The following is a 24,964-nucleotide window of genomic DNA, read 5'->3' on the forward strand; positions in this document are numbered from 1 at the left end:
GGTGATGGGGTCCTGAACTGATCCTATCCTCTGGATTCAGACCCATGCAAAATAAATATCATCCCCAGAAATGAAGTCATCCACTCTGAAAATTAATATCCTGGTCCCTTGAGGCCTGGCTCCTGCATCCCTCATGGTCCCTTCCTCTTGGGCTCCCTCTGATAGGGGCTGGGGGCTGAGGGCTGAGGTGAGAAGGTCCCTTCCACGTGCACAAACTACAGTGTCAGGTTTCATGGGTGTAAAACCTTTTATTACGAAAACCAATAACTTAAGTCAGTTCTGTATAAAGTCAGTAGGATGTATGGCCCAATGAACAGTCTAATCTTCCATCCTCATCCCAGGAGAGGACAGGAGTCTTGGCCTAGAAAATCTAGGGACTACTAAGGGCCGGCCAGACAGCTGGACACTGTGTCCAAACCAGGGAAGGCCAAGACGGTGTGTGGCTGAGTGAGGATCCATACAGTCCCTCTGGCTGGGCCGGGCCAGCTTGCTCCTGGGGAGCTGAGTGCTGTCTGCACAGGCTTGCCTCCTCCGGGAGCATTGGGTCACCCCTGGGACAGCCTGGCCAAATCAGTGCTGCCAGCTTCTGCCCAAGCTACAGCTGATCTCTGCTTGGGCTGGAGGAGGTTGGCTCAGCAAAAGCATGTCCTCAAGGAGGCCAGCAATATCAACATCTCCAATGATAGGGCGAAAGAAGAGGTCCCCAAGCAGGCTGGGTGGAATGGACTTGAAGGTGGAGGCCATGAGGAGGACACGGGCCAAACGGCCTTGGCCTGCTGGGCACCAGGGCTCCAGGACCTCACACAGTGCTTGATGAGCCTCCTGCTGCAGATGCCAGATGTGGGAGGAGGCGTAGAGACCTGGCATGCCTGTAGGCAGAGGGTAAAGAGGGCTGGTGAGCGCCCCACTCCCAGCCACCACAGGGCGAGACTCGCCCCAGACCTGAAGCCACTGCTCAGCGTTTGAGGCCCCAATACTACCTCCTCCATTTACTTACTTATCATTTTATTCATCCATCATTTATGGAGAGGCAGTATAGAGTAATGGTGAAGAGCCAGGCTGCCTGAGTTTGAATCCCAGGCTGTCACTTATTAGCTGTGTGACCTTGGGCAAATTATGTCATTTCTGTGCCTTGGCTTCCTCATCTGTAAAACAGGTATAATAATAGTACCTATCTCTTAGACTTGTTATAAGCTGGTATATCTAAAATCATTAAATTGGGTTTAACATATGGTAAGTGTAATATGAGTATTTGCCTACTATTATTATAATTAATTACTATAATTTACATATTTCTTGAGGGCCACTTGGTAAGGAATTCTCATTTAGATGCTCTCCAGGTTACAAAGAACACTACTATCCATTGCTCTCCTGGCTGAATTTTATGAAGGCTCCTACCTCTCCTCCCCCACACGCACTCACTTTCATTCCTCTACCCTGTGTGATCTTTCTGAACCCACAGAGTTTTACCTGTGACTGAGGCACAGCTGTGTCTGCCCATCCTTCCTTCTCGCACTTCTACCCTCCCTGCAGGTCAGGGCAAGTTTCTTGGGCAGAATGGCAAGGGCCAGTCTTTGGTGTGAACAGGCCGAAGTTCTGTCCCGACCTGGCTCTGACCTTCAGCAAGTCACTTAGTCTCTCTGAGCCTCGTTTGTGAGATGATTAGTATAATGAGGACCCAAAGAGATAATGAATGTCAAACCCTGAGAAGGTGTCTTCCCTGGCTGGTCCCTGCCCCCCCCCCCCCGACTTGGCCCTCATCCTGGAGTGTCTGGGAGCTCACCAGGGTTGAAGAGGATGGTTCCTTTCAGGTAGGCATACTCTTTGGGGCTCAGCTCCAGGCTCCAGAAGGACTCCAGGCAGCACTGAAGCCACTGCACCGCAGCCAGTGAGGGCTGGGGCCGCTGCGGCTGCTGGCCACTGCCTGTACTGCTGCTGGGCTCCTCCAGTAAGATCTTCTTGAGTATGCTGGGAACTGGGGCTTCCGCCACCTCAAAGGTCACTGTGTCTTGGGCCAACCCAATCAGGAAGAGGGGGCCCCAGCAGCCTCGCAAAAGCTGCTGCTGATCCTGGAAGGGCAGCTGGCAGAAGGATGGCAGGTTCCTGAGGAAGACCACCGTCTTGGCCAGAACATCCAAGGCCTCCCGGCAGGTGCGATGAGGAGCACACAGCTGGACGGGCCTGTGCTGCTTGCAGAGGCAGTGCCTATGGGCTGGGGGCACAGAGGGCCTGGCCCTGAGGCTGGGGCTCAAAAGTGCATACAGAATGGCTGGGCGCCCTGCGGCATGCTGGCACGGACAGGTCCCCGGCTGGCTGGAATTCATGACTGAGGATCTGCTCCTCCTTCCTCCCAGCTCTCCCGCCCTCTGCTCTGCCCTGTGGGTGCTATTTATATCCCCAAGGGGAGGAGGGGGGAATGGTTCAACAACCTTGACTCCAGAAAGTCATGTTCATTGAAAAAAAAAAAAAAGAAACACACTGACCCTGGCAGGACTGGTGGGGAAGTGCCTGGGGAGGGGCCTTGGGAGCTCCACGTGGCCCTGATTATCACTTTAGTCAATGAAGCGGCTGGTGCAGGGCATGGGGCCGCCTGTCCGCTGGCCCCTGCTATCCCTTATCGGATGACTCAAGTGGATAAACAGGGTCATTAACCCAAGCTGTACCAGGGCACCAGGTGCACATTCAGCAGGTGGCCAAGGCAGGTGTCCCTACAGGTGCCTGTAGGACTCTTGCTAAGCTGGGAAGTCAGCCCCAGAGCTGGACAAGCCTTAACACAAGGCCCAAACTGGAAGTGCCTTATCACTGGCTTGTTTGCCTAACCTTGGGGCTCAGCTCCTGTTGTTAGTAAGGAACAGGCTGCAGGGAAGGGAGCCAGGACCCTGGGGGGCTGGGAGGACTTTGCCCACTGTGCAGTTTAGGAGGCCCCTGACTCCAGTTCTGGGGTCCCTGCAGAAATAAGATCTTTAAGAACTCTCTGTCCCCAGCCTGGATTCCTAGAGCTCCTGAGAGGCCATATTTGCTGAGAAACCCTAGCAGAATGGTGATAAAATATGGCTGCTGTTTATTGAACACCTACTATATGCCAGGAACTTTCTACTCCAATATTCAGTTTCCCTATGAGTAAGAATTTTACTTTTTGAGACTCAAAGAGGTGAAGTGAATTGCCCAAGGTTGTGCCACTAAGAAGAGAGGAACCCAGGTATGTCTGATTTCAAAGTCCTTTTTCTTCTGGACCTAGTGGAAGAAGTCCAGAGCTGTGTGCCCCGAGTTTCCCAGAGTTGGTGGCTACCTGGACCCCCACCTTGGTGCTGCTTTGTCTGAAGATGTTGCCCACTTATGATCTAGTCAGAAACATTGCTCTGCCACTAGCCATATGGCAACTCTGTCCCTGGCAACCATCTCAGATGGTAAGGCATGGGGTGTGAGAGCGGCAGGAAGGTCTTTGGCTGTGTCATGTGTGTGGACCTTGCCAAGCCCAGCCTAGGCACTTATCACCATCTCTGACATCTGCTCCTGGCTCCCAGTTGTGTGACCTTGGGCTGATCCCCAAATCTCTGTGGGCCTCAGGAGCTTCTCTGGAACAGTAACGCCTGCCCGCAGGGTGCTACAAGGACAAAGTGAGGTCCTGCAGTTTGTGGCATACATTAGGACTTAGCTCCCTCATTGCCTCTGCCTAAGGAACTAAGCCTCAGCAGACAAACAGGCGCTCACCTTTTGTTTGTTAATAATCTTAATTCTTACATTTACAAAGTTCCCGTCATGTCCCTTTTTTCTCACTGAATCCTCACAGATTCCCTCAAAGGAGACACTGGAATCAGACTGCCTGGGTCTAAATCCTGCTCCATCACTTAGCTGAGTGACCTTGTGCAAGTCATTTTAGATTTCTGTGCTTCCGTTTCCTCATCCTTAAAAAGGTGTCAAGAAAGGCAATATCCCTATAGGGGATATTGGTTTTATGGGGCCTGAACTTATACAATTTGGGAGGCCTTCTTTAATAATAGAAAAGCAGATATAAAAGTGGATATTTAAAACGAGAAAACAAGTCACTGCCAATTACAAATTAAAATAAACGGACTGAAAACATAAACATCACAAACCCAGAACAACAAAATCCTTTGACTGACAATATTTGCCTACCTGTCTTAGCTGTACACGTTTTGCTCACCTCTTCACATGTCAATGTTATTTCTTTTGAAACCATCACAAACACAGAAATGTTGCAAGTACAATACAGGGAACTTTTTTCTTTTTTTAACCTTGAACCATTTGAGAGTCAATTGACAACCTGATGCCTCAGAACTCTCAAATAGTTTAGTGTGTAATTCCTACAAAGACATTCTCCTGTATAACCACAATATAATCATCAAAATCAGGAAATGAACATCTAATCTCAGACCCCATTTCAGTTTCACTGCATGCTCCCATGAAATAAGTTACAGTGAAAGGGCTCTGTCCAGAATCTCACACTGCATTTCTTTGTCATGTCTCCTAGCCCGTTAGTCAGGAAACTTTCTCTGTCTTTCCTTGCCTTTCAGGACCTTGACGCTTGTCAAGAGTTGTAGTTATTTGGTAGCAAGGCTCTCAGTTTGGATTTGTTCGAAGCTTGCTTATGATTAGATTCAAGTTATGTATCATTAGTAGGAATATCACAGAAGTGATACTGTGTTCTTTTTTTTAAAAAAAACAAACATGTTTTTATTGATTTCAGAGAGAGGAAGGGAGAGAGAAACATCAGTTGGCTGCCTCCTGCAGTTGCCTGCTGGGGATTGAGCCCAGCAACCTGGGCATGTGCCCTGACCAGGGAATTGAACCAGTGGCCTCCTGGTGCCTGGGCCGACACTCAACCAACTGAGCCACGCCATCTGGGCAGGGATGCTGTGTTCTTGATACATCCTGAGATGGAAGATTTGTCCCAGTCTTCCATCTCTGCCCTACCACATCCCATGAGTTATACCTTCCTCACCCCACTTGGGCTCTGATACCTTGTGTCAGGCTGCTCCCTCCTACTCAGGGTCCCCTCCTTCACCCTGCTGAGCCTCTGTCACCCCATGCGAGGTCACTGCTCCTGATGGACGCCCTCCTCACCCTGTGGGGCCTCTGACTTCCGCTCTGGGCCACCGTGGCTCCTTCCCCCTCTGGCACATACCTCTTCCTTGTTCTGCTGAACCTAATAGTTTTAGGACTAAAATTTTCAGGAAGAGAAAAGAAGAGGAGAAAGTAAAATTGTCAATGATTTTAAAAATAAATTTCTACAGTGACACTAGAGAGATGATTCTGTCTTTTCTCTTGCATGGTTAATAAAAAAATTCATTCTTGATAGTCAGGATACACAGACATACCGCTTCACATGCAGATGTATATGCCACTTGTAGTATTGCTTATAGGTTTGTAGCAGGCATTTTGATAACGTCTACTTTGTGTAGCTCCTATCAAAAAAGAAAAAGAGCATGGAGCATTTATAGTTGCATATGCTGCATATTCCTTATAGGAGAGATCTTTTTTTTTGAGTCAGTCTCAATATGAAATGACATCTTAGTGATAATTGATAGGATTTTGTGCAGCTTTGCTTCTTGTTCCACACACATCCTGTTTCTCCTCCACCACTCACATACTTCCAGGTGTCTTGGGAATCACAAATACTGGGAAGTGGGATCAGAGTGGGAGGAAACAGTGGTCTTAACCAATTGTAGTTTTATAATTTTATTTTTTCAAATTAAAAAAAATATATATATATGACCCTAAGAAGACATTGCTGGGGCCTCTCCCAGTGCCTTGAATGGGCCCGTGCAAGTGCAAGGCCCTGGAGTTCGAGCTTCACTAGCTTTACAGAAAATCTGCCTCTAATAGTGTCTTTCCTGGGTGTTTATAAGGCTCACATGAGGTGTTAGTGAGGACACAGTGTCTGGTACATAGCAAGTGCTCTATAAAGGAGGACCATTGTCATTATTGTTTTTGCTTTCACCCCCATTCTCTAGAGAAGGAGGAGACCCAGAGAAAGGAGAGAAAGGCCCCTCTGTAGGGGTCATGATAAAGCTGATCTGGAGGCTGGGTCCCAGGGTCCCCTGGGTCATACACAGGGCTCAGAAAACACAGTTACCCACACTGCAAAAAATGCAATCCCTTTCAGCTGTGTGACCTTGGGCACATGACTTCACCTCTCTGTTCCTGTTTTCTCATCCCCCAAATGGGGATAATAATAGCATTTTTATCATAGGAGCACTGCAAAGGTTAAGTCAAATAATGTTTACAAAGTGTCTGGTATAGTACTGGGCACTTAATAAGAAGGTAGTACATTTTAGCAATACTTATTAATAATTAGTATCAGGCAAAGACCATTTATTCATTCCCTAAATATTTATTGAGATTCTACAATGTTTGAGGCTAAGAGCTGAATGCTCAGATGAATCAGGTGCTATCTCTCATGAAGTTTATATTTCAGTGAGAGGAGATGATGTAGAACCAAAATTTCTTTTTAAAAAATGTATTGGTTGATTGATTTTAGAGAGAGAGGAAAGGCGAGAGAGAACCATTGATTTGTTGTTCCACTTATTTATGCATTCATTGGTTGATTCTTGTATGTTTCCTGACTGGTGACCAAACCCACAACCCTGGTGTATTGGGATGATGCTCTAACCAACTGAGCTACCTGGCCAGGGCCCAGAATTTCTTAATTTTAGTAAGATGAGCAAAAGGCACTTTGAAAGCAAAAATCATGGAAATGGAGAATTCATCTTAAAGGCCTCAAAGAAGAAGTGTCATTTGGATTGAGATCTGATGGACAAAATGAGTTGACTGGCAAAGGTCTAGGAACTAGGACAGCACATATGAGGAACTGAAAGAAGCCAGTGAGGAGGGAGCCTGGCGAGTGAAGGGGAATGTGGGACAAGATGAGGTTGGAGAGGTGAGCAGGGCCCTGATGGTGTTACTCCTTGGAAGCCATGGTAATAGCTTGGAATTTATCCTGAATGCAATGGCAATCCATGAAGGGCTAATTTTAAGCAAGGGAGTAACAAGATCTGGCTTATCCTTTAAAAAGATTGCTCTGGCTGCTGGGAGGAGGATGGACTATAAAGGATAAGAATATATTTTAGAGGAAGAGATGACAGGAATTACTAATGGATTATATGAGACTAAATTTTTGGCTTGTGCAAATAAGTGGATGAGTGGAGTTTTGGGTTTTGGCCAATGCGTGCTTGAAGGGGCCATTCAACTCAATAGGAAAGACTTTGGGAGGAATGAATTTGTGTGCATGAGCGTAAAGATGTTGGCCATGTTAATTTTTTAAAAAATAATAATTCTTGCCCTGGCCAGGTGGTTCAGTTGGTTGGAGCATTTTGCCATACACCAAAAGGTTGAGGGTTTGATCCCTGGTCAGGGCACATACAGGATGCAACTGATTGATGTTTCTCTCTCATATCAGTGTTTCTCTCTCTTTAAAAAAAAAAATCAATAAAAATATATCCTCAGGTGAGAATTAAAAATAATTCTTGCCCGGCTGGCAAGGCTTAGTGGTTGAGGGTCAAACCATGAACCAGGAGGTCAGAGTTTGATTCCCAGTCAGGGCACATGCCTGGGTTGTAGGCTCGATCCCCAGTATGGGGCCTGCAGGAGGCAGCTGATCAATGATGCTCATCATTGATGTTTCTATTTCTTTCTCCCTCTCCCTTCTGCTCTCTGAAATCAATAAAAACATGTAATAATAATAGTAACTCTTGAATAAAATAAAATATCTATTCAGAATTCAAATTTCAAATTGTCTCATAAAGTATTTTTTATTGCAGCAAAATATACATAACATTAAATTTACTATTTTAACCATTTTTAAGTGTACAGTTCAGTGGCATTAAGAACATTCACATTGTTGTTCAACCATCACCATTATCCATCACCAGAACTTTTTCATCTTCTCAAAGCCATGTGAGATTTTTGTTTTTTTTTTAATCCTCAGCCAAGGATATTTTCCCATTGATTTTCAGAGAGCGTGGGGGCGGGGGGGAAGAGAGAGAGAGAGAGAGAGAAACATCAATGTGAGAGAGACACATCTATTGTTGTCTCCTGCACACACCCTGACCAGGGCTGGGGATCGAGCCTGCAACCGAAGTATGTGCCCTTGGCTGGAATCGAACCTGAGACCCTGTAGTCCACAGGCCGATGCTCTAACCACTAAGCCAAACCAGCTAAGGCAAGACATATATATATTTTTAATCCTCACCTGAGGATATGTTTCACTGATTTTAGAGATGGGGGAAGGGAGGGAGAGAGAGAGAAACACCAATGCATCAGAGAAACATCAATCGGTTGCCTCCCATATGCACCCCAACTAGGGATTGAACCTGCAACCTAAGTATGTGCCCTGACCTGGAATGGAACCAGTAATCTTTTGGTGAATGGGACAATGCTCCAACCAACTGAACCACACCAGCCATGGCCATGTGAGTTTTGAGATGTTTAATTATCCAAATGGAGTTGTCCAGAAGGTAGGTAGACAGATGAATCTGGAGCTCAGGAGAGGTCTAGGCCAGAGATAGCATGAGATCACCTATGGAGAAAGTGTAGAGAAGAAAAGAGAGAGCAAAGGACAGAGACTCCAACATTTACAAGCCTGGGTAGGACAGGGCACTGAGAAAGAATGTTAGCGAGTGGGAAGGAAATCTGGTAAATGCAGTGACACAGAGCTCTTAGTTTGCTAGGGCTGCCATAACAAAATACCACAGACTGAGTGACTTAAACAACAGGAATTTATTTTCTCACAGTTCTAAAGGCTAGAAGTCCAAGATCAAGGTGTTTGCTTTCTCCTGAGGCCACTCTTCTGCATGCAGAGAGCTGCCTCATGGGACCTTTCCTCTGTGGTCTCTCTTTTTTCCTACGAACACTAGTCCTATTGGACGGGAGCCCCACCCTTATGAATTCATTTAACCTTAATTACCTCTTTAACAGGCTCTATCTTCAGCCCTACCTGGTTTGGCTCTGTGATTAGAGCATCGGCCCTTGGACTATAAGGGTCCCGGGTTTGATCCCAACCTAAGGGCACCTACCTGGGTTGCAGGCTTGATCCCTGGCCCAGGCGCATGATGGGAAGCAACCAATCGATGTCTCTCTTCTCACATCAATGTTTCTCTCTCTCTCTCCCTTCCACTCTCTGAATCCCCAAAAAGCAATGGAAAAAAATATCCTTGGGTGAGGATTAAAAAAAGTAAAACAAAGAGACCTGTCTCTGAAAACAGTCGTATTGGGGCCTCAATGTATGAACTGGGGGGAACACAATTTTGTCCAAAGCCTTAAGGAAAAAAGTGTTTCCAAAAGGAAGAAGGGGTAAACTGTATCAAAAGCAGCTGAAAAGATAAAATAGTGGTCCACTGGCATGGCATGTATGGAGGTCATTGCAACCTTGGTCAGAGGCTTTTAAGAAAAGACTGATTGTCCAGGCGTAGCTCAGCGGTTGAGCATCAACGTAGGATCCAGGAGGTTGAGGTTCAATTCCAGGTCAGGGCACATGCACAGGTTGCCCCCAGGAGGGGGCATGCAGGAGACAGCAGATCAATGACTCTCTCATCGTTGATGTTTCTCTCTCTCTCTGAAATCAATAAAGATATATTAAAAAAAAAAAAAAGACTGATTAAACTGAGGAGAGGTGGAAGGTGAAGGAAAGGAAGTGGAATGGAGAAACAAACAGCAATCTTTTCAAGTTTTGCAGTTTCTCTGTGAATTAGAACTGAAAATTGGGGAAAATTGGGGTGGTAGGAGGAGAAAGTGTATCACATAATAAAAAGGTGACATTAAAACACATTTGTAAGTTGAAGGGAATGATCCAGAAGAAAGAAATTTGTGACAGGAGATTAAAGAAAGGATAATAAGGGTAGAATCCCTGAAAGACTTAGATGATGAAATTCATCGCAAAGTGGAGACGTTCAGCTTAGATGGCTGGGACCCTGTCCCCCACCTTAACAGGAATGAAGGTGGAATACAGCACTCATTACGTAATTTGCAAGGCCCAGCGCAAAATGAAAATGTGAGTTTTTTTGTTAAAAAATTATTAAGAATTTCAGAACTGCAACAGAAGAGCATTAAACCAAGCACAGAGCCCTTTTAAACCCGGGGCCAGTGCTTGAACATTGTGCAAGCCCATTAAGTCTGGTGAAGTTTATAAGGATGATGGAGGTAGGTTGGACGTTGGGCAGGTCCCTTTTCCTTTCCGGGAGGCCAGAAGAGTTGAATGACACTTTCAGCTCCACCATTCTACAAACTGGGAGGTCACTTTCGAGGCGGGTAAGTGGTTTATCCCTTTTTAACTTCCAACACCTCCCTCCCCCACTTCTAACTCAGGGATTTCTGGAAGGCTCCAAAGCGTCTGGTGACCATAGCAACTCACTCCAAACTCCCGGGACCTTGGTTCCGCCCTCTGCTTCCTGGGCGCGCTCGTTGGTTGGCTCAGCAAGTCAGCCAATGGTCGGCGAAGCGGGCTGTTCGCCGCGCGCTCAATGGCCGCTTGCCTAGAGGAAGGCGGGAAGAGAGGGCGAGCGGGCGGGCCAAAGCGGCGGGATGCGTGCGTGTTTCCGGCTCCGCTGCGGAAGGCTGAGGGCTGGAGTCGTTGGGTCGGACGCGATAGAAGGAGCAGGGAGAACGCGGGACGCCAGTGCGGAGCTCGGATTTCGGAGCGTGGCTAGCGGTCGGCGCGATGGGCGGAGAGCAGGAGGAGGAGCGTTTCGACGGCATGTTGCTGGCCATGGCGCAGCAGCATGAAGGCGGCGTCCAGGAGGTAACGGCCCGCGCGGCGTCGGCCGGGCCTGGTTTAGCGGCGCCCACCCACCTCGACGGCCCTAGCCAGGCTCCCTCCGCGCTTTTCTGCCTTCAAGGGCGGAGGTCCACGCTTGGGCTTCCTGGGTTTCAGGGATCCCCCCACATTCTCACCGCGCCCCAGCTTCCGGTCTCCCTGCCTCACGTTTTGCCCCCTTCGTAGCAGTCCTGGGCCCCGGCGCCACTTAGTAGTTTCTATTTTAGCAACTCCGGCGTCCGTGAACCTGCCCCTGGGAAACCCCCAGAGCCGCGGGATCCACCTCCATCCCCCGCCCCTTAATCTCTCTCACACATTCTTCGGGCCTCGTTTCCTCTCCAATGGCCGCCTGCAAAGATCATCGCTTAGGAAGAACCATCCCAGACATTGGGATTTGCAGCTACCGACTTGAAGCTAGCCGAGGATTGTGTGTGGGGTGGGATTTGGTGGTCGGGGTGGTGGTAGCACGTGTTGTTTTTTTAGGCCTTGAATGGGGAATTAAAGGCCTGAATTCACAAGTGATTTCCACCACTCCCAGTTGGGAACTTTACACGTCTCCAAGCCTCAATTTCTTTGTCTTTGAAAAAGAGTTGCGAATCCCTATTTTGTGAATCTTTGTAGGAGAGTAGTGGCTTGAAGTGGACAGTGAGTACTAATCAGTAATCAGGTTTGTTTATTGAACAGGTATTTTTCAGACTCGAACAAAAGCCTGTCTTTGGCCTGATGGAGCTTACAAGAGCTTTTCAAAAGTATAATTCATGCATAGTGACCACACACAATAACACGTAGTGCATGAACAATATGGACCAACTAGTATTGATTCTGGAATTGGTTTTTTTGGACCACAAACATGGAAAGTTAGAGGTGGAAAAGCCCATTAAGATTAGTCCAGAACTCTGTTTTGTAAAGAGACCAAGGGAACTTGCTCAAGATAATCCAAGAGGTTCCTGACCTAGACGGAACCAGACCCCTTAGGCCTGGGTGCTTTCTACAATTCATTGCTGATTCTGTCTCACTGGGACACGATTTCATTGAGCTTTCTAGTCCCATCTTTCACCCAGGTGCTTGTGGTGACCAAGAACTCCTAAGCCCTTTGAGGTGGGAAGAGAGTTACTAATTTGCAAATATGAAAAGGTTCTCTCCTTCCTCCCCCTTACGTTGTTAACAAAAAACTGAATTTGGGAACGATTTCTTAATGAATTTAAAGTGTCTAGAAGCAGGAATTAAAACTATTAATATAAGTTGTAGCATCAGATTTGGAACCATTCATTTGAGCAAATAAAAGGGCTTATATGTGCTAACCCTAGGTCGTCACTAGATCTTCCATTTAGCAAAAGTTTTATTGAGCATGTACTCTGAGCCAGATTTGGTGCCAGGCATTGGGGACGTAGACAGAATAAACCATGGTTCATGGTTCCTATTTGTCAGTTTACTCTGGCAGGAGGGCTCTTGCTCTGGGCCAGACATTGCTAAGGCCCTCACCTCCAACATCTCATTTGATCCTTACAAGGTACCTAGAAATAGGCCCTGCTGCTATTTCTGTTTCACAGAGCTAAGAAACTTCCCCAAGGTTACAGACCTGATATATATCAGTCTGATACTCAAACCCATGCTTTTACTTGGCTATACTGGTGCCCCAGCCAGTTAGTTGGTCTTTCCTTCTTTGAAGTGGCTTCATTTCCTCCCCTTTTTCAGGCTCTGCCCTAGTAACTCAGCCATTGCCACTCTAATTGGGCTTTTCACTGTCTGGAGAGGAAAGCATTGTTTTATTTTTTGGGGAGTAAATCTCTTCAACGTTTGGTTTAATTGAAGACAGATTTTGCTGGGTACTGATATCTGCTTCTGCGTTCAGTCTGTTGCAATGTCACATGCCGTGTAGCCTCTGGAAAACACTGTATATACACTTGTGAGGGAATGAGATGAAAAAAGCAAATTAATGTCTCTCTGGGTCCTCGGATATCCTGACCACATCTTGAGGACTGCTGCTTTATAACAAGACCTGTTTATTTCTTGCGTAAAACTTACACCCATCTGCAATTAAATTGCTTACTTGTCCGATTCCCGTTTATTGACTGTCTCCTTGATTTTTTCTTTTTTTAAATTATATTTTTTTCTTTTAAATTATTTATTGAAATCATTGGGGTGGCATTGGTTAATAAAATTTTATAGGTTTCAAGTGTACAATTCTATAATACATCATTTATATATTGTATTGTGTGTTCACCATCCAAAGTCAAGTCTCCAGGCTTTTTAAGCCCTGTATGCAGGAGGAGTCCTCCCAATGATCCTTAGGCTGCTTCTAGGGCCACAAGGAATGTGAAACATGCATACATATATACATGAGAAATCAGAAATCTGCCTTTCAGGTGATACAGGTAAGGTTGAGTTAGGCTTTCTGGCAGAAGTGACTAAGGTCAGGCCTATTTGGGAGGATGTGTCCGTTGAGAGGCTCAGGTGAAGCAGTCAAGCCCCAAGTTCCCATGTAGACTAAGGAAGTTGACTTCTGTGCATTTGTGGGCCTCACAATAGGGCATCTCTATAGCTCCAGTCTTCTTCTGTCTTTCAGCTTGTGAACACTTTCTTCAGCTTCCTTCGACGCAAAACAGACTTTTTCATTGGAGGAGAAGAGGGGATGGCAGAGAAGGTGAGTATTGGGAGCTGCTATCACTTTGGTAGCTCTGTTTCTTCAGAAGAAAAGCTCATCTGGCCCTCCATCATAATAACTTCAGCAGAAGTAAAATGCCAACTGCAAAGTGTCAGGGAAGGGAAGCAAGCTGTCATTGAAGCCCCTCTTCCTGCCAGGTGCTTAAGCTGCCCTATTTCCCATGATCCTTTAGCAGTTCCAAAGGGATGGGTGTTACTGTCCTCACTTTACAAATGAGGAAATTGGCTCTGGGGTGTTTGGCACTTTATTCAAAGTCTTGAGCTGAGTTGTGGGAGAACCAGGGTTGGAACCAGAGTCTGTTGTAAAACTACCTTCTGCCCCTGACACCATGCTTCCTAGTTCCTTTTCCACTGTGTAGGTTTTATCTAATTACCTTGCTGGGAGATGAAAGTGGGCAAATGTTAGAAACAGCCTAGAAGACAGAAATACAGGAAAACTCAAAGCCAACCAGTCCTTGTCTTCCTAGTGATTGCAACCCAAAGTTGGTACTGTGATAGTATTTTTTTTTTTTTAATATGTTTTTATTGATTTCAGCAAGAGGAATGGGGGGAGAGAGATAGAAACATCAATGATGAGAGAGTCATTGATAAGCTACCTCTTGCATGCCCCCTACTGGGGATAGAGCCTGCAACCTGAGCATGTGCCCTGACTGGGAATCAAACCTCGATATCCTGGATCATAGGTTGATGCTCAACTGCTGAGCCACGCTGGCTGGGCTGTAATTGTATTTTGTGATATAGGTTCTAAGGCCTTGAACTTCCTTATGAGTCTTAGGTTGTAATTACTTTTTTTTTTTTTTTTAAACAAAAGTTCATTTAGATAGTCACAGGTAGAAGTGAGCTAGTTGGGCTGTGTGGGCTCAGGAAACAGGTTACAGAGGCATAAGAAGGGCCCTTGGAGCTTAGGAGAAAGAAAGGCAGCCCTGGCTGGTGTGGCTCACTTGGTTTGAGCGTTCTCCTGTGCACTGGAAGGTCATGGGTTTGATTTACTGTTGGGGCACACACCTAGGTTGCGAGTTCAAGCCATAACCGATTCATCAATGTTTCTCGCTCCCTTTTCCTTCCTCTCTCTAAAAAAATCAATAGAAACATATCCTCGTGTGAGGATTAAAAAAAAAAAAAGAAAAGAAACAACAGAAGAACATACCAGGGAGAATCAAAGGGGAAAAGGTGCAGGCGTACTCCAGAGAGCCCTTGCTGTAATTACATTTTGGAGGATTGGTAAATTATGGTCACTGATCTATGATTTTTATAACCATGATTCTTTTCACTTAAACTTAAGGGACAGATTAACAAGAAGGAGACAATTTGCAAATCCTTTTCTGTGGCTTCAGGGCTCTCAGGAGCTATAAAGTGCTATAATATATCTTGATGACCTGTGGCTAGGAGTCCCACGTTCTTGGCCTGTGTGGCTTGGGTGATTTCCCACCAATTTGTTGGTCTTGTCAGTCTTCACATCTGTAAAATGGAAGAAGGTGGAATCTGATCTATAGGACCCCTATTGTCTCATTCTTTTGTATTAACACTAGTACCTCCCTTTTTTTCTGTGGGCCGGACTACCTTATGGGCAGTCGTTCATTTGTTCAGTGAATATTTATTAAATTTTTCTCAATGAATATTTGTATTTTTGATAATACTTTATTAAATTTATTGAGGTGACAGTGGTTACTATGAACATACAGGTTTCAGGTGTGGGTTTCTATGTTATAAGGTCTGTATATTACTCTGTGTGCCCACCACCCAAAGTCATATCTTCTCCCATCACCATTTTTTTGTTTGTTTGTTTAAAATATTACAGATGTCACTTTTTCTCCCCAATGACCCATTCCACCCCCTCCCCTGTCCCTCTCCACACCATTGTCCGTGTCCTTGGGTTGTGCACATATGCATATAAATTCTTTGGTTAGTCTCTCCCCCTCCACCCACCAGCCCTCCTCTATCCTTCTGACATTCGTCAGTCTGATCTATGCTTCCATGCCATTGAATCTATTCTGTTCATCAGTTTATTAAGTTTTTTAGATTCCACATGTAAGCGAGATCATGTGATGCTTGTCTTTCTCTGCCTGGCTTATTTCACTTAGCATAATTTTCTCCAGGTCCATCCATACTGTCCCAAAGGGTATGAGATCCTTCTTCTTTACAGCTGCGTAGTATTCCATGGTGTGAATGTCCCACAGCTTTTTTATCCACTCATCTACTGATGGGCACTTGGGCTGTTTCCAGATCTTAGCTGTTATAAATTGCGCTGCTATGAACATAAGGGCTCATATATTCTTTCTGATTAGTGTTTCAGGATTCTTAGGATATGTTCCTAGAAGTGGAATCACTGGGTCAAAAGGCAGCTCCATTTTTAATTTTTTGAGGAACCTCCATACTGTTTTCCATCATCACCATGTATTAAGACCCCCTTCACTCCTCACCCTCCCACCCCTTTCCCTCTGGCAACCACCACACTGCTGTTTGTGTCCATAAGTTTCAGTTTTATATCCTGCATGTGAGTGAAACCATCTGGTTCTTATCAATGAGTATTTATTGAACACTTAACACTGCCTGTGTTAGATACTATGCCAAACCCTTCAGGATTACAGAGGTGAATATAGACATGGTATTTGTTTTAATGGATCTCACAGTTTAGCCTCCCCCCCTCCAAAAAAAGAAAGGAAAATGTAGAAGTGGGTGTTAGGGCAGAAGTTCTGGGCAAATAAAGTCGGTATTAGCCTAGGCTGGGGCCTTAGGAAGACTTCGTGAGGAAATGAGGCATGAGTCAAGAAGGAAGAGGGAGATGGGAGATAGATGATTAATATTACGAAGCTTCAGAGGTATCCGGGTGATGATAGCTGCCATATATTGGCTTCTGCACGTCCCCTCTTAGACCTTGTTGTGCTCCGTGACTCTTCGTTACCTTAGGGCTAGCTCTTTCCCAGGAGGTTGGTCAGACTCTTAGGCAGGCAGAAACCTGTCCAGCCTTCACACCGAGTCTCTGGTTGTAACACAGTAACTCCTTTGTGTTGAGTACCTACTATGGTGCAGGTCCACCAGGTACATCATCTCCAGGTGCAGTGATTAAACAGCAAAGGCTCTGGAGTTGAGCAGATGTAAGTTTGAATCCTGGTCGCTTTACTCCCCACTTAACTGTGTGGCATTTGCTGAATCACTGTCTTTCTGAGCCTCATTTTTCTTACATGCAAACAGGGATAATCTTCACCTCATAGGGCTGTTATGAGGATAAAAAAGTAATGTGGCTCAGCTGGCGTGGCTCAGTGATTGAGCATTGACCCAGGAACCAAAAGGTCACCAGTGAAGCAGAAAAGAGAACCTAGAAAAAGTCTAGCATATATGAGGTTTCATATGTGTCTAATATGATAATTCAGCTTCGTAGGCAAAGGATGATTTAATAAGTCGTGCTGCTACAAGTGGCTATTTGTGAAAAACCAAAATTTTCCATCTGTTTAACTCCTATGTAATAGTAAATTGCAGATCAAGCAGAGTCTTGTTAGGAAGGCCTTGCAAGTAGAAACCTGGAAGCTATGGAAGAAGAGGTAGCCGCTTGCCTCTTCAAAGATTGAAAACTTTTGTGTTGCAGAAGAGATGTTGACTTATAAAGTCAATGGAAATACAGTAGGTTTGGAAAAATACAACGCAGAGAACAGGTAAAATTTAATAGCTGATTTATTATGCAGGAACTCTTGTAAATTGACAAGAAAAGGATAAACAAAAATGGGCAGTTACAAGAAGAGCACATCTAAAGAGCATTTGAATAGATGCTCAGATTCACAAGTAGTCAAGGAAATGTTAAAGAAACACATGCGCTGTTCTTCCTGTCAACAAAATTTTTCTAAAAAATTGCTTACAAGGATGTGGAAAACAGCTGCTCTTTGGACATTGCTGGTAAAAAGTGAATTATAGCTTATTAAAAACTTTATTATAAAAGATGCTCAACATCCCCAGTTATCAGGGAAATGCAAATAAAACCCATAAGATACCACCTCACACCCATTTGGATGGCTTCTATAAAAAAAAAATCCAGGTGATGGTGAGGATGTGGAGGAATGCAACTCTGTGCACTGTAGGTGGGAATGTAAAATGGTATAGCTGCTGTGAAAACAGTATGGAGTTTTCCTAAAAAAAAATTAAACTCGAACTACTATATGATCCAGCAATCTTCTGGGTATTAAAAGCAGGATTTTGAAGAGAGTTTGTGCACCCATGTTCGTAGCAGAACTATTCACAATAGCCACCAGGTGGAAGCAACCCAAGTGGCCATTGACAGATGAATGGATAAACAAAATGTCACATATATATGTAATGGAATATTATTCAACCTTTTAAAGGAGGACAAGCACACAGAAGAACATATATTGTAAAATTCCACTTACATAAAGTTCTATAACAGGAGTGTGTCATCTCCCTGCCCACAAAAGTTCAGGACCTCAACCTTTGGATTAGGTTTAAATATCTGTGTCTTCCCTCACTAGACTGGTGGAAACCACTCTTTACCAGCCTAGGTCAGGAAAAGCCTGTGTTCAGGTACCCCCACTGAGCAGTCTGAGGCCTTCTAGAGCTAACTCAGCCTTCCTCACCTGTCCCTCACTTTCCTGGGCTGTGGTTCCCAAAGATGTGTCCAGTGACAGAGCTTCACTGTGACAGCCTGCCAGTTGGCATCTCTGAATAGGCTCTACTCCTCCAGGGGTCTCTGCTTGGGGCTGGGCCTGGGTAAAGCTGGTGGGAGGAGATGGGAGGCGGAGTCAGGCTGCTGTGATTGGCCTTGACTCTGCCCTGTGGTTCAGCTCTGTCCTCACCTAACCTCCAGGAGCTAGGAAGGAACAGGACGGATGGGATGTAACATGATTCACTGAAGCTGGGAGAGGGGAGGACCCTGTTCCCGCCTACCCTTGGCCACTGGTTAGCAAGTGGCTTGAGTTCAAGGTCTCCTCGATTAGGGACTTGGGACCAAGGCCCTGTGGTGGAACAGCCTCCGCTGGCGTAACTGTCTCATGACTGATTGTAGTAACAGCAGAATGGCCTTCAGGTGGCTCATTTCCCTCTCGCACACCCCATTTTGTTAACCCAGTTGGTTTAGGGGGGGTTTCAGTGCCCTTTTAACTTTACTACAGTATGGTTGGGGATTTGGCGGTGGCAGGAGAAACTGGCATTAAATGAATGATAAGTCACAGGGCATTTGGCAGAACCTTCGGTCAGAAGCCCATGGGTGACTTCGGTGACCCTGAGTACCTTGTGAGCCTCTCAGCTTTTGCAGATCCCTTCCTCCCTCCATCTTGGGCTCAGAGATTCTTGAAAGATGGTTTCTTGACCACTGATCACATGGTGGGTGCCCTGGAAGGCCTCCAGGTGTGTGGGTCAACATAGAGTTGGGTTTCCTGAGTTTGATACGTTTCTGGGCCTGCTGAAGATGAAGAGGTGAAACTCAAGAGACACTTGAGCTGATCCTGTAGGATGAGTAGGAGTTTGCCAGGAGACCTGGGAGTAGGAACAAGGACATTCTAGGCAAAGAACAGCTTATGCTGGACTACTTTTAGAATAAAATAGAAGCACAGAGAGAGCTGACCTCCAGGGTCACATATGTAGAAGGAATAGACTAGGAACTCAAATCTAGATGTGATTCTCTAGTGTGTATGAGAATTAGGAAGGCTTATTAAAAATACAGGTTGCTGGGCCATGCCCCCAGAATTTCTGATTCAGTAAGTCTGGAGTGAGGCCTGAGATTTAGCATTTCTAACAAATTCTCGGTGGTGCTGATACTGCAGGTTGAGGGAACCATACTTTGATAGATAGTAGTATAACAGTGAGGTGGAACCATCACTCCCATTGTGTTTTTATTGCAGGAGAGGTACTTCTCCCCAGCCCCCAAAGCTGACATTAGATTAGCCTCGTCCAGGCAAGCTATGATGTGCAAGGACTGTACCAGGCTCTAGATGAGTGTCCATCATATTTGATCCTCATGACAGGTGACGAAACAGGCTTAGAGAATGTCAAAGTTGTTTCCTTGTCTAAGGCCATACCACACAGACAGACAGTGACAGTTGGCAATAGTATTGGGGTAGCTCTTAGGGGGCAGGGAGGCCAGCTAGCAGTAGGATGTGGGTTAGAAACATCCTAGGAAGGAATAGTGGGAGAGAAAGGATTTAATGTTGATAGCTTGCAGGCTGAGGAGAGGAAGATGCTCCATTTCCCTGAGGAAAGCTCTCTGATTTCCTGCTAATGTGGCAGTCCTGAGTGTGGTGCTGAGTGCTGCACAGCTGGGGCTGTTTTCCTGGAGACAGGTACACACGGGTAAGAGAGATCAGTTAGAGTGAGTAGGTCTGTGGGCCAGAGCTCAGGAAAGTCTTCTTAGAGGGGTTTAGTCAGGAGTTCTGATAGCTTCACTGTCTAGTGAAGGACTGTCAGGGCACTTATAATTTGGTCTGCACAACAATCCTATCAGGTGGGTTTCATCCTCACCAGTGAGGATTTTGAGCTCTTATAGGTGAAGTAACTTGCCAAAAATACAATAGCTAGTGTGTGACAAAGCCTGGATTAGAACTATAGTTGTCTAACTTCAGTGTCCATACTCTTAGTAGACTATTTTTTTTAAAGTAGCCACTGTGTTTTGAGCCAGCTACTTGCAGGTATCCTCATTACAGCTCTATCAGATATGTCTGTATTATCCCCATTTCGTAGATGAGGAAACTGAGATTCTAAGTGCCTTGCCCAGCAGATGGGACTGTGTCCTTGGGACAGTGCCCCTTACCTTGATGGCTCATTGCCTTCACTTCCTTCCCCAGCTCATCACACAGACTTTCAACCACCACAACCAGCTGGCACAGAAGGCCCGGCGGGAGAAGAGAGCTCGGCAGGAGACTGAGCGGCGGGAGAAGGCAGAGCGGGCAGCTAGGCTGGCCAAGGAGGCCAAGTCAGAGAGCTCTGGGCCCCAGATCAAGGAGCTGACTGATGAGGAGGCAGAGAGGCTGCAGCTAGAGATTGATCAGGTAAGTGGGCTTCCCTCCCCTGCCCCTTTGGCACTAGAAGAGGGGGCTGTCTTGCCAACTGCTTTGCCCTTTGTCATAGAAAAAGGATGCAGAGAATCATGAGGCCCAGCTCAAGAATGGCAGCCTTGGCTCACCAGAGAAGCAGGTGAGATGGACTGGGGATGCTTGGGACTAGCTGGGGCCGGGAACTTCTGTGGACTCTATAGCCTTGCCCTCCCCTCCCATCCTTCCCTCAGCTTTGGGATCCTCCCCATACTAAAAGATCTTACTCAGAGATGTTGGACCAAAGGATCTGTGTTTAAAACACCCAAAACCCACTGGCCTTAAGCCTTGGCAAGAAAGTCCAAAGCCAGAGAGGGCACTGCCTGTGCAGGTACCATTTGGGTGGGCTGGGGTCTGTGGGTCCAGCCTGGCCCTTTGTGGTGGGTCACTATGACACATCGGGGAACGAGCCCCTTGGAGCTCCTCCCACTGACTCGAGTCCAGAATTCCAAACAAGTGTTGGGGCTTCATTTGGCTTTCCAGAGGCTCTGACCTGAGACTGCGGGTCTTAACCTATAGACCCAGAAAAAGGATGTTGCTCATTTGGCAGCCTGGTTTTGTTTTAGAACAACCCTACTCATGGCCACTTCGTGACCTTTTGTTTTTCTGTGCTGGGCTTTCTTCCCACCTTGGCTTGACACCCCTAGCTGGGTTCTGTGGGTCCATCTCTGACTGTCTCTGTCCCCCACCTGTGTCCTTTATCACATGGTTATAACAGTCTGAGCTTTCCTCAGACCGAGATCAGAGCCAGGTTTTACCTCTGACTCCCAGTGGGCCATGGAGTAGGCAGGGACCGGGTCACTTTCATTTTGTGGCTGAATATCCAGTGCCAGCCCTGGGCCTGGCCCAGAGGGTTTTCGTCTTTGTCTGTCAAGTAAGTGGCTGAGCACTCTGCCTGTGAGCAGGAGGCCGAGGAGGCCGAGGAGGAGGACGAGAAGGACAAAGGGAAGCTGAAGCCCAACCTCGGCAATGGAGCAGACTTGTCCAGTTACCGCTGGACCCAGACCCTGTCGGAGCTGGATGTGAGTGGCAGGCCCAGGGCGGAGGCGAGGGAGCCAGCCTGGGGCCCCTCCTGACCATCCCTGTCCCATGCAGCTGGCAGTGCCCTTCCGTGTGAACTTCCGGCTGAAGGGGAAGGACGTCGTGGTGGACATCCAGCGGCGGCACCTTCGGGTGGGGCTCAAGGGGCAGCCTGCGATCATTGACGGGGAGCTCTACAACGAGGTGAAGGTGGAGGAGAGCTCCTGGCTCATTGAGGACGGCAAGGTGGTGACGGTGCATCTGGAGAAGGTGTGAGAGGCTCACCCTCCTGGCCTGCGTCTTGAAGAAAGAGGGAAGGGTTTCTGCTTATTCTGTTGGGGACCTGGTGGACATATTTTATTTAATCCCACAAGATTTAGAGTAGGTCCCATCTTATTTTTTATTCTGGTTTGAAAGAACTTAATATATAAACAAATACAGAAAAGTAAACATAGCAACAAAACAATATTGCTTGTTAGATAGCAATTTTAAAGACACTTCAGCAAGTACTTCTTTATATCTAAGAGGCTATCTCTGCATTAAAGTTGACCTTCCTATGGAATAACTTCACAGTCCCTGAGATTTTAAGCCACGAAAACAAGATTCATGCTGGCAAAGCATGAACTTGCAAACACTTCCTGCCCATTCTCACAATTAGTCTACTTTAAACTTGTAAAGAGATTTTTCCAAAAGAGAAAGACAGTGCACTTAGTGGGGAGATGGCTGGGGCATCTGTCCCATTTTAGAGTCAGGAAAAAGGGTAGCTCTTAGATTCCTAGGCTCTTACATGTAGGAAAGGGTGGAGTCAGGATCGAAACAGTCTTAACCAAATCTTCACCTTTGTGTTAGGTTCATGCACGCGTTCAGCTTAACAAATACTTGAACACCTATTATGTGCCAGGGACTGTTCTATATTTGGGAGTGAGGAGTGAACAAAATGTAGAAAACTGCCTTCAGGAAGCCTACATTCTCACCTTCCCTCAAAGAGAGATAGGAACAGGCACCAATAAATAAACCTGGTCTCTGTAAAGTGCCAGGAGTCCAAGGAGAGCTGCCCATGGCACGGAAAGCCTCTCTCAGTCTACCTGACTGGCCATGGCTGCTTCTGTCACCCCTCCATGCCTTTGCACTTGCTTTTCCTCTCAGCTGGAATGTCCTTCCATGCTTTTTTAGTCTGGTATACTGCTTGTCCCAGCTGCATGTCACTGTAACTCCTCTCCCTTCACCCTGGGTGTTTTATTCTTTCCCTTATTCTGATTTGTGACTGTTCAGATCAGTCTCCCCAGCCACTATGGAGGGCAGAGGTTTCGCTCCTCTATATCTCAGGTCCCACCATAGGCCTGCTTGGGTTCCAGGTGTAGGATGCTGGTGGGAGAGAGTTTGGTTTCTGGGAGGGCTGGTGGGTGGTTTCTGGGGTACAGAGTGAGCTACCTCCTACCCCCCAGTGGTCTCTTCCTCACAGATCAACAAGATGGAGTGGTGGAGCCGCTTGGTGTCTAGTGACCCTGAGATCAATACCAAGAAGATCAACCCTGAGAACTCCAAGGTGAGTCCTGGCTGGTTGGGGGAGCTTCGGCTGGGAGATGAGAGGCCCAGGTGGCCCCAGAACTTCACCTGTCCCTGTTCCTGCCTGCCCGCAGCTTTCAGACCTGGACAGTGAGACACGCAGCATGGTGGAAAAGATGATGTATGACCAGAGACAGAAGTCCATGGGGCTGCCCACCTCAGATGAGCAGAAGAAACAGGAAATTCTGAAAAAGTGAGCACTTCAGAGCTGGGGGTTTGGGGATGTTGGGGGACTTGGAACTGGGTGACAGCTGCAAGTGGGTCACTGAGCAGGACACAGGAGCTGCCCTGCCCCTTCCAGAATGAGCCAGCCAAGTTTATGGCTTTATAGCCTCAGTTTGCCAACCCTAATCACTTGCTGAGGTAATCTTGAGGGCAAGGACACCTGAACATAGGAAGGAAGGTGATAGGGGGTCATTGCCATCTACAGGCAAACAGTGCCAATATTGGCACCTCAGCTTCCAGCCTCGGGCTCAAATGGGCCTCAGAGACCCTGGGGCCCCACCCCCTGCCTAGCCTGACTCCAGGTTGCTCAGGGTTCTAAAGAGATTAGACCTCACATGGGAGAAAGTGACTAACTTTGGGGGAGAGGGACAGCCTGTTTCATTGTCTTCCTATTTCCCTTCCCAGGTTCATGGATCAGCATCCGGAGATGGATTTTTCTAAGGCCAAATTCAACTAGTCCATTTTCCTCCCCAAACTCTTGGGGCTGAAACTTCAGCCATCCACCTTCCTTTCCTGCCCTCTCCTGGGACTTGACAGTCTCAGAGCTGAGGCAGGCATGGGACTGGCCCAGGCACACAGGTCCCAGGGCACCATGGGAGAAGGGCTGGGGCCTTTGGGGGTCTTATGTTCCCCAATTGGCATACTGTTACACATTAAAACTATTCACCCAATTCCACCTGTGTCTTCTCTTCCCTTTAGCCTTTATCCTGGGGACAGGCCTCATGGCTGCTATAGGGAGCTGGGGGCTTGGCTTCTAGCTGATTTTGCCATGTGATCTAGGGCAAGTATTTACCCTTCCCTGGGGCTCAGTTTCTCGTTAAAGGGAAGATTAAAACAAGACTTTCAGTTTGTGTGTGATTCTGAGCAAAGGTAAGTTTTTCTGGCTACAGGGACCAGAACATATGTCTGATTCTCATAGGGGCCCATGACTCAGCAGAGTTTAAGACCAGGGACTTGATTCCACTTTCATCTGTAAGACAACTTCCCACTGCCATGGTTCTGTCCTCCGGCCCTGGATCAAGTGTTTCTGAAACTACACACTTGCTTTCCAGTAGCTGAGAGCCACAAAGGTTGGGGGGACTGCCCTGGGCTCAGGTCTGCTCTATGTGTGGTACAGACACCTGGCCTGGAGGACAGGGTAAAGTCCAGTGGGGCCCTATTGTTTGTGTCTCTGACCTGGACCTCTGCAGATGTCAGGACTTCTCAGCTACCAAGGCAGTGCCAGGCCTGGAGAGGTGCTCTCCTCTACCCAAATCCAGTCCCTGGAGCTGACCCTAATCCACTCTGGCCAGAGAATAGAGGTCCCTGATTGTAGGCCGCCACAGAAGTTATGGTTACAGCAGGAGTGTCTAGGTTGACTTGCCCAGAGTGCTGTGCTTTGTGGGTGACGGTAACCCCTGAATTTCTGGAACATAGCACATCCTTTAGATATTTCAGAATAGCTTGTTAAAGATGTCAAGAGGCTGTGTAGTACCTAGCTTTGTCTGTTTCCAAACTTGATAAACCCTTTTTTCCTGAGGAAACCAGTAGTGGTTCCCAAGGCTGTGTTCAGAAAAGTGTCCTCTAGGGCCAAGGCTAGGGTGGAGGGATTGCTGAATCACTCCTCCTATGTCCCGTGATATCCCTGGGCTCCAGTGTCCTGTGATCATTTTCAGTCTTGGGAAGCCTTAACCTGGATGAAACAGCTTAA

General features: G+C 46.8%; 2 protein-coding genes across 2 annotated transcripts; one reads left to right on the top strand and one right to left on the bottom strand.

Annotated features, from left to right (window-relative positions):
• Positions 1-226: 226 nt before the first annotated feature.
• On the bottom strand, positions 227-2,446 carry NR0B2 (nuclear receptor subfamily 0 group B member 2). The gene is made up of 2 exons (XM_081144305.1): positions 1,784-2,446; positions 227-869 (listed from the first exon to the last, which is right to left on the bottom strand). Exons 1-2 carry the CDS (start codon positions 2,322-2,324, stop codon positions 571-573), a joined length of 840 nt encoding a protein of 279 aa, XP_081000431.1. The 5' UTR covers positions 2,325-2,446; the 3' UTR covers positions 227-570.
• An 8,087-nt stretch (positions 2,447-10,533) lies between these two features.
• NUDC (nuclear distribution C, dynein complex regulator) lies at positions 10,534-23,948 on the top strand. Its single transcript, XM_081144179.1, has 9 exons — positions 10,534-10,756; positions 13,338-13,415; positions 20,218-20,421; positions 20,501-20,566; positions 21,369-21,485; positions 21,559-21,753; positions 22,946-23,029; positions 23,124-23,242; positions 23,680-23,948. The coding sequence occupies exons 1-9, from the start codon at positions 10,676-10,678 to the stop codon at positions 23,729-23,731; spliced, it is 996 nt and encodes a 331-aa protein (XP_081000305.1). The 5' UTR covers positions 10,534-10,675; the 3' UTR covers positions 23,732-23,948.
• Positions 23,949-24,964: the final 1,016 nt, after the last annotated feature.

This window comes from Miniopterus schreibersii (genome assembly GCF_964146895.1).
Source record: "Miniopterus schreibersii genome assembly, chromosome: 8".
In the NCBI taxonomy this organism is placed as follows: domain Eukaryota; kingdom Metazoa; phylum Chordata; class Mammalia; order Chiroptera; family Miniopteridae; genus Miniopterus; species Miniopterus schreibersii.

What these genes read in the sequence shown, in the direction of transcription:
- NR0B2 (XM_081144305.1), bottom strand. Translation starts at nt 2,324, where the DNA reads ATGAATTCCAGCCAGCCGGGGACCTGTCCGTGCCAGCATGCCGCAGGG. An exon ending in AACCATCCTCTTCAACCCTG is followed by an intron (nt 870 to 1,783) that starts GTGAGCTCCCAG and finishes CTCTGCCTACAG; the next exon opens with GCATGCCAGGTCTCTACGCC.
- NUDC (XM_081144179.1), top strand. Translation starts at nt 10,676, where the DNA reads ATGGGCGGAGAGCAGGAGGAGGAGCGTTTCGACGGCATGTTGCTGGCC. An exon ending in ATGAAGGCGGCGTCCAGGAG is followed by an intron (nt 10,757 to 13,337) that starts GTAACGGCCCGC and finishes TCTGTCTTTCAG; the next exon opens with CTTGTGAACACTTTCTTCAG. An exon ending in TCAACCCTGAGAACTCCAAG is followed by an intron (nt 23,030 to 23,123) that starts GTGAGTCCTGGC and finishes GCCTGCCCGCAG; the next exon opens with CTTTCAGACCTGGACAGTGA.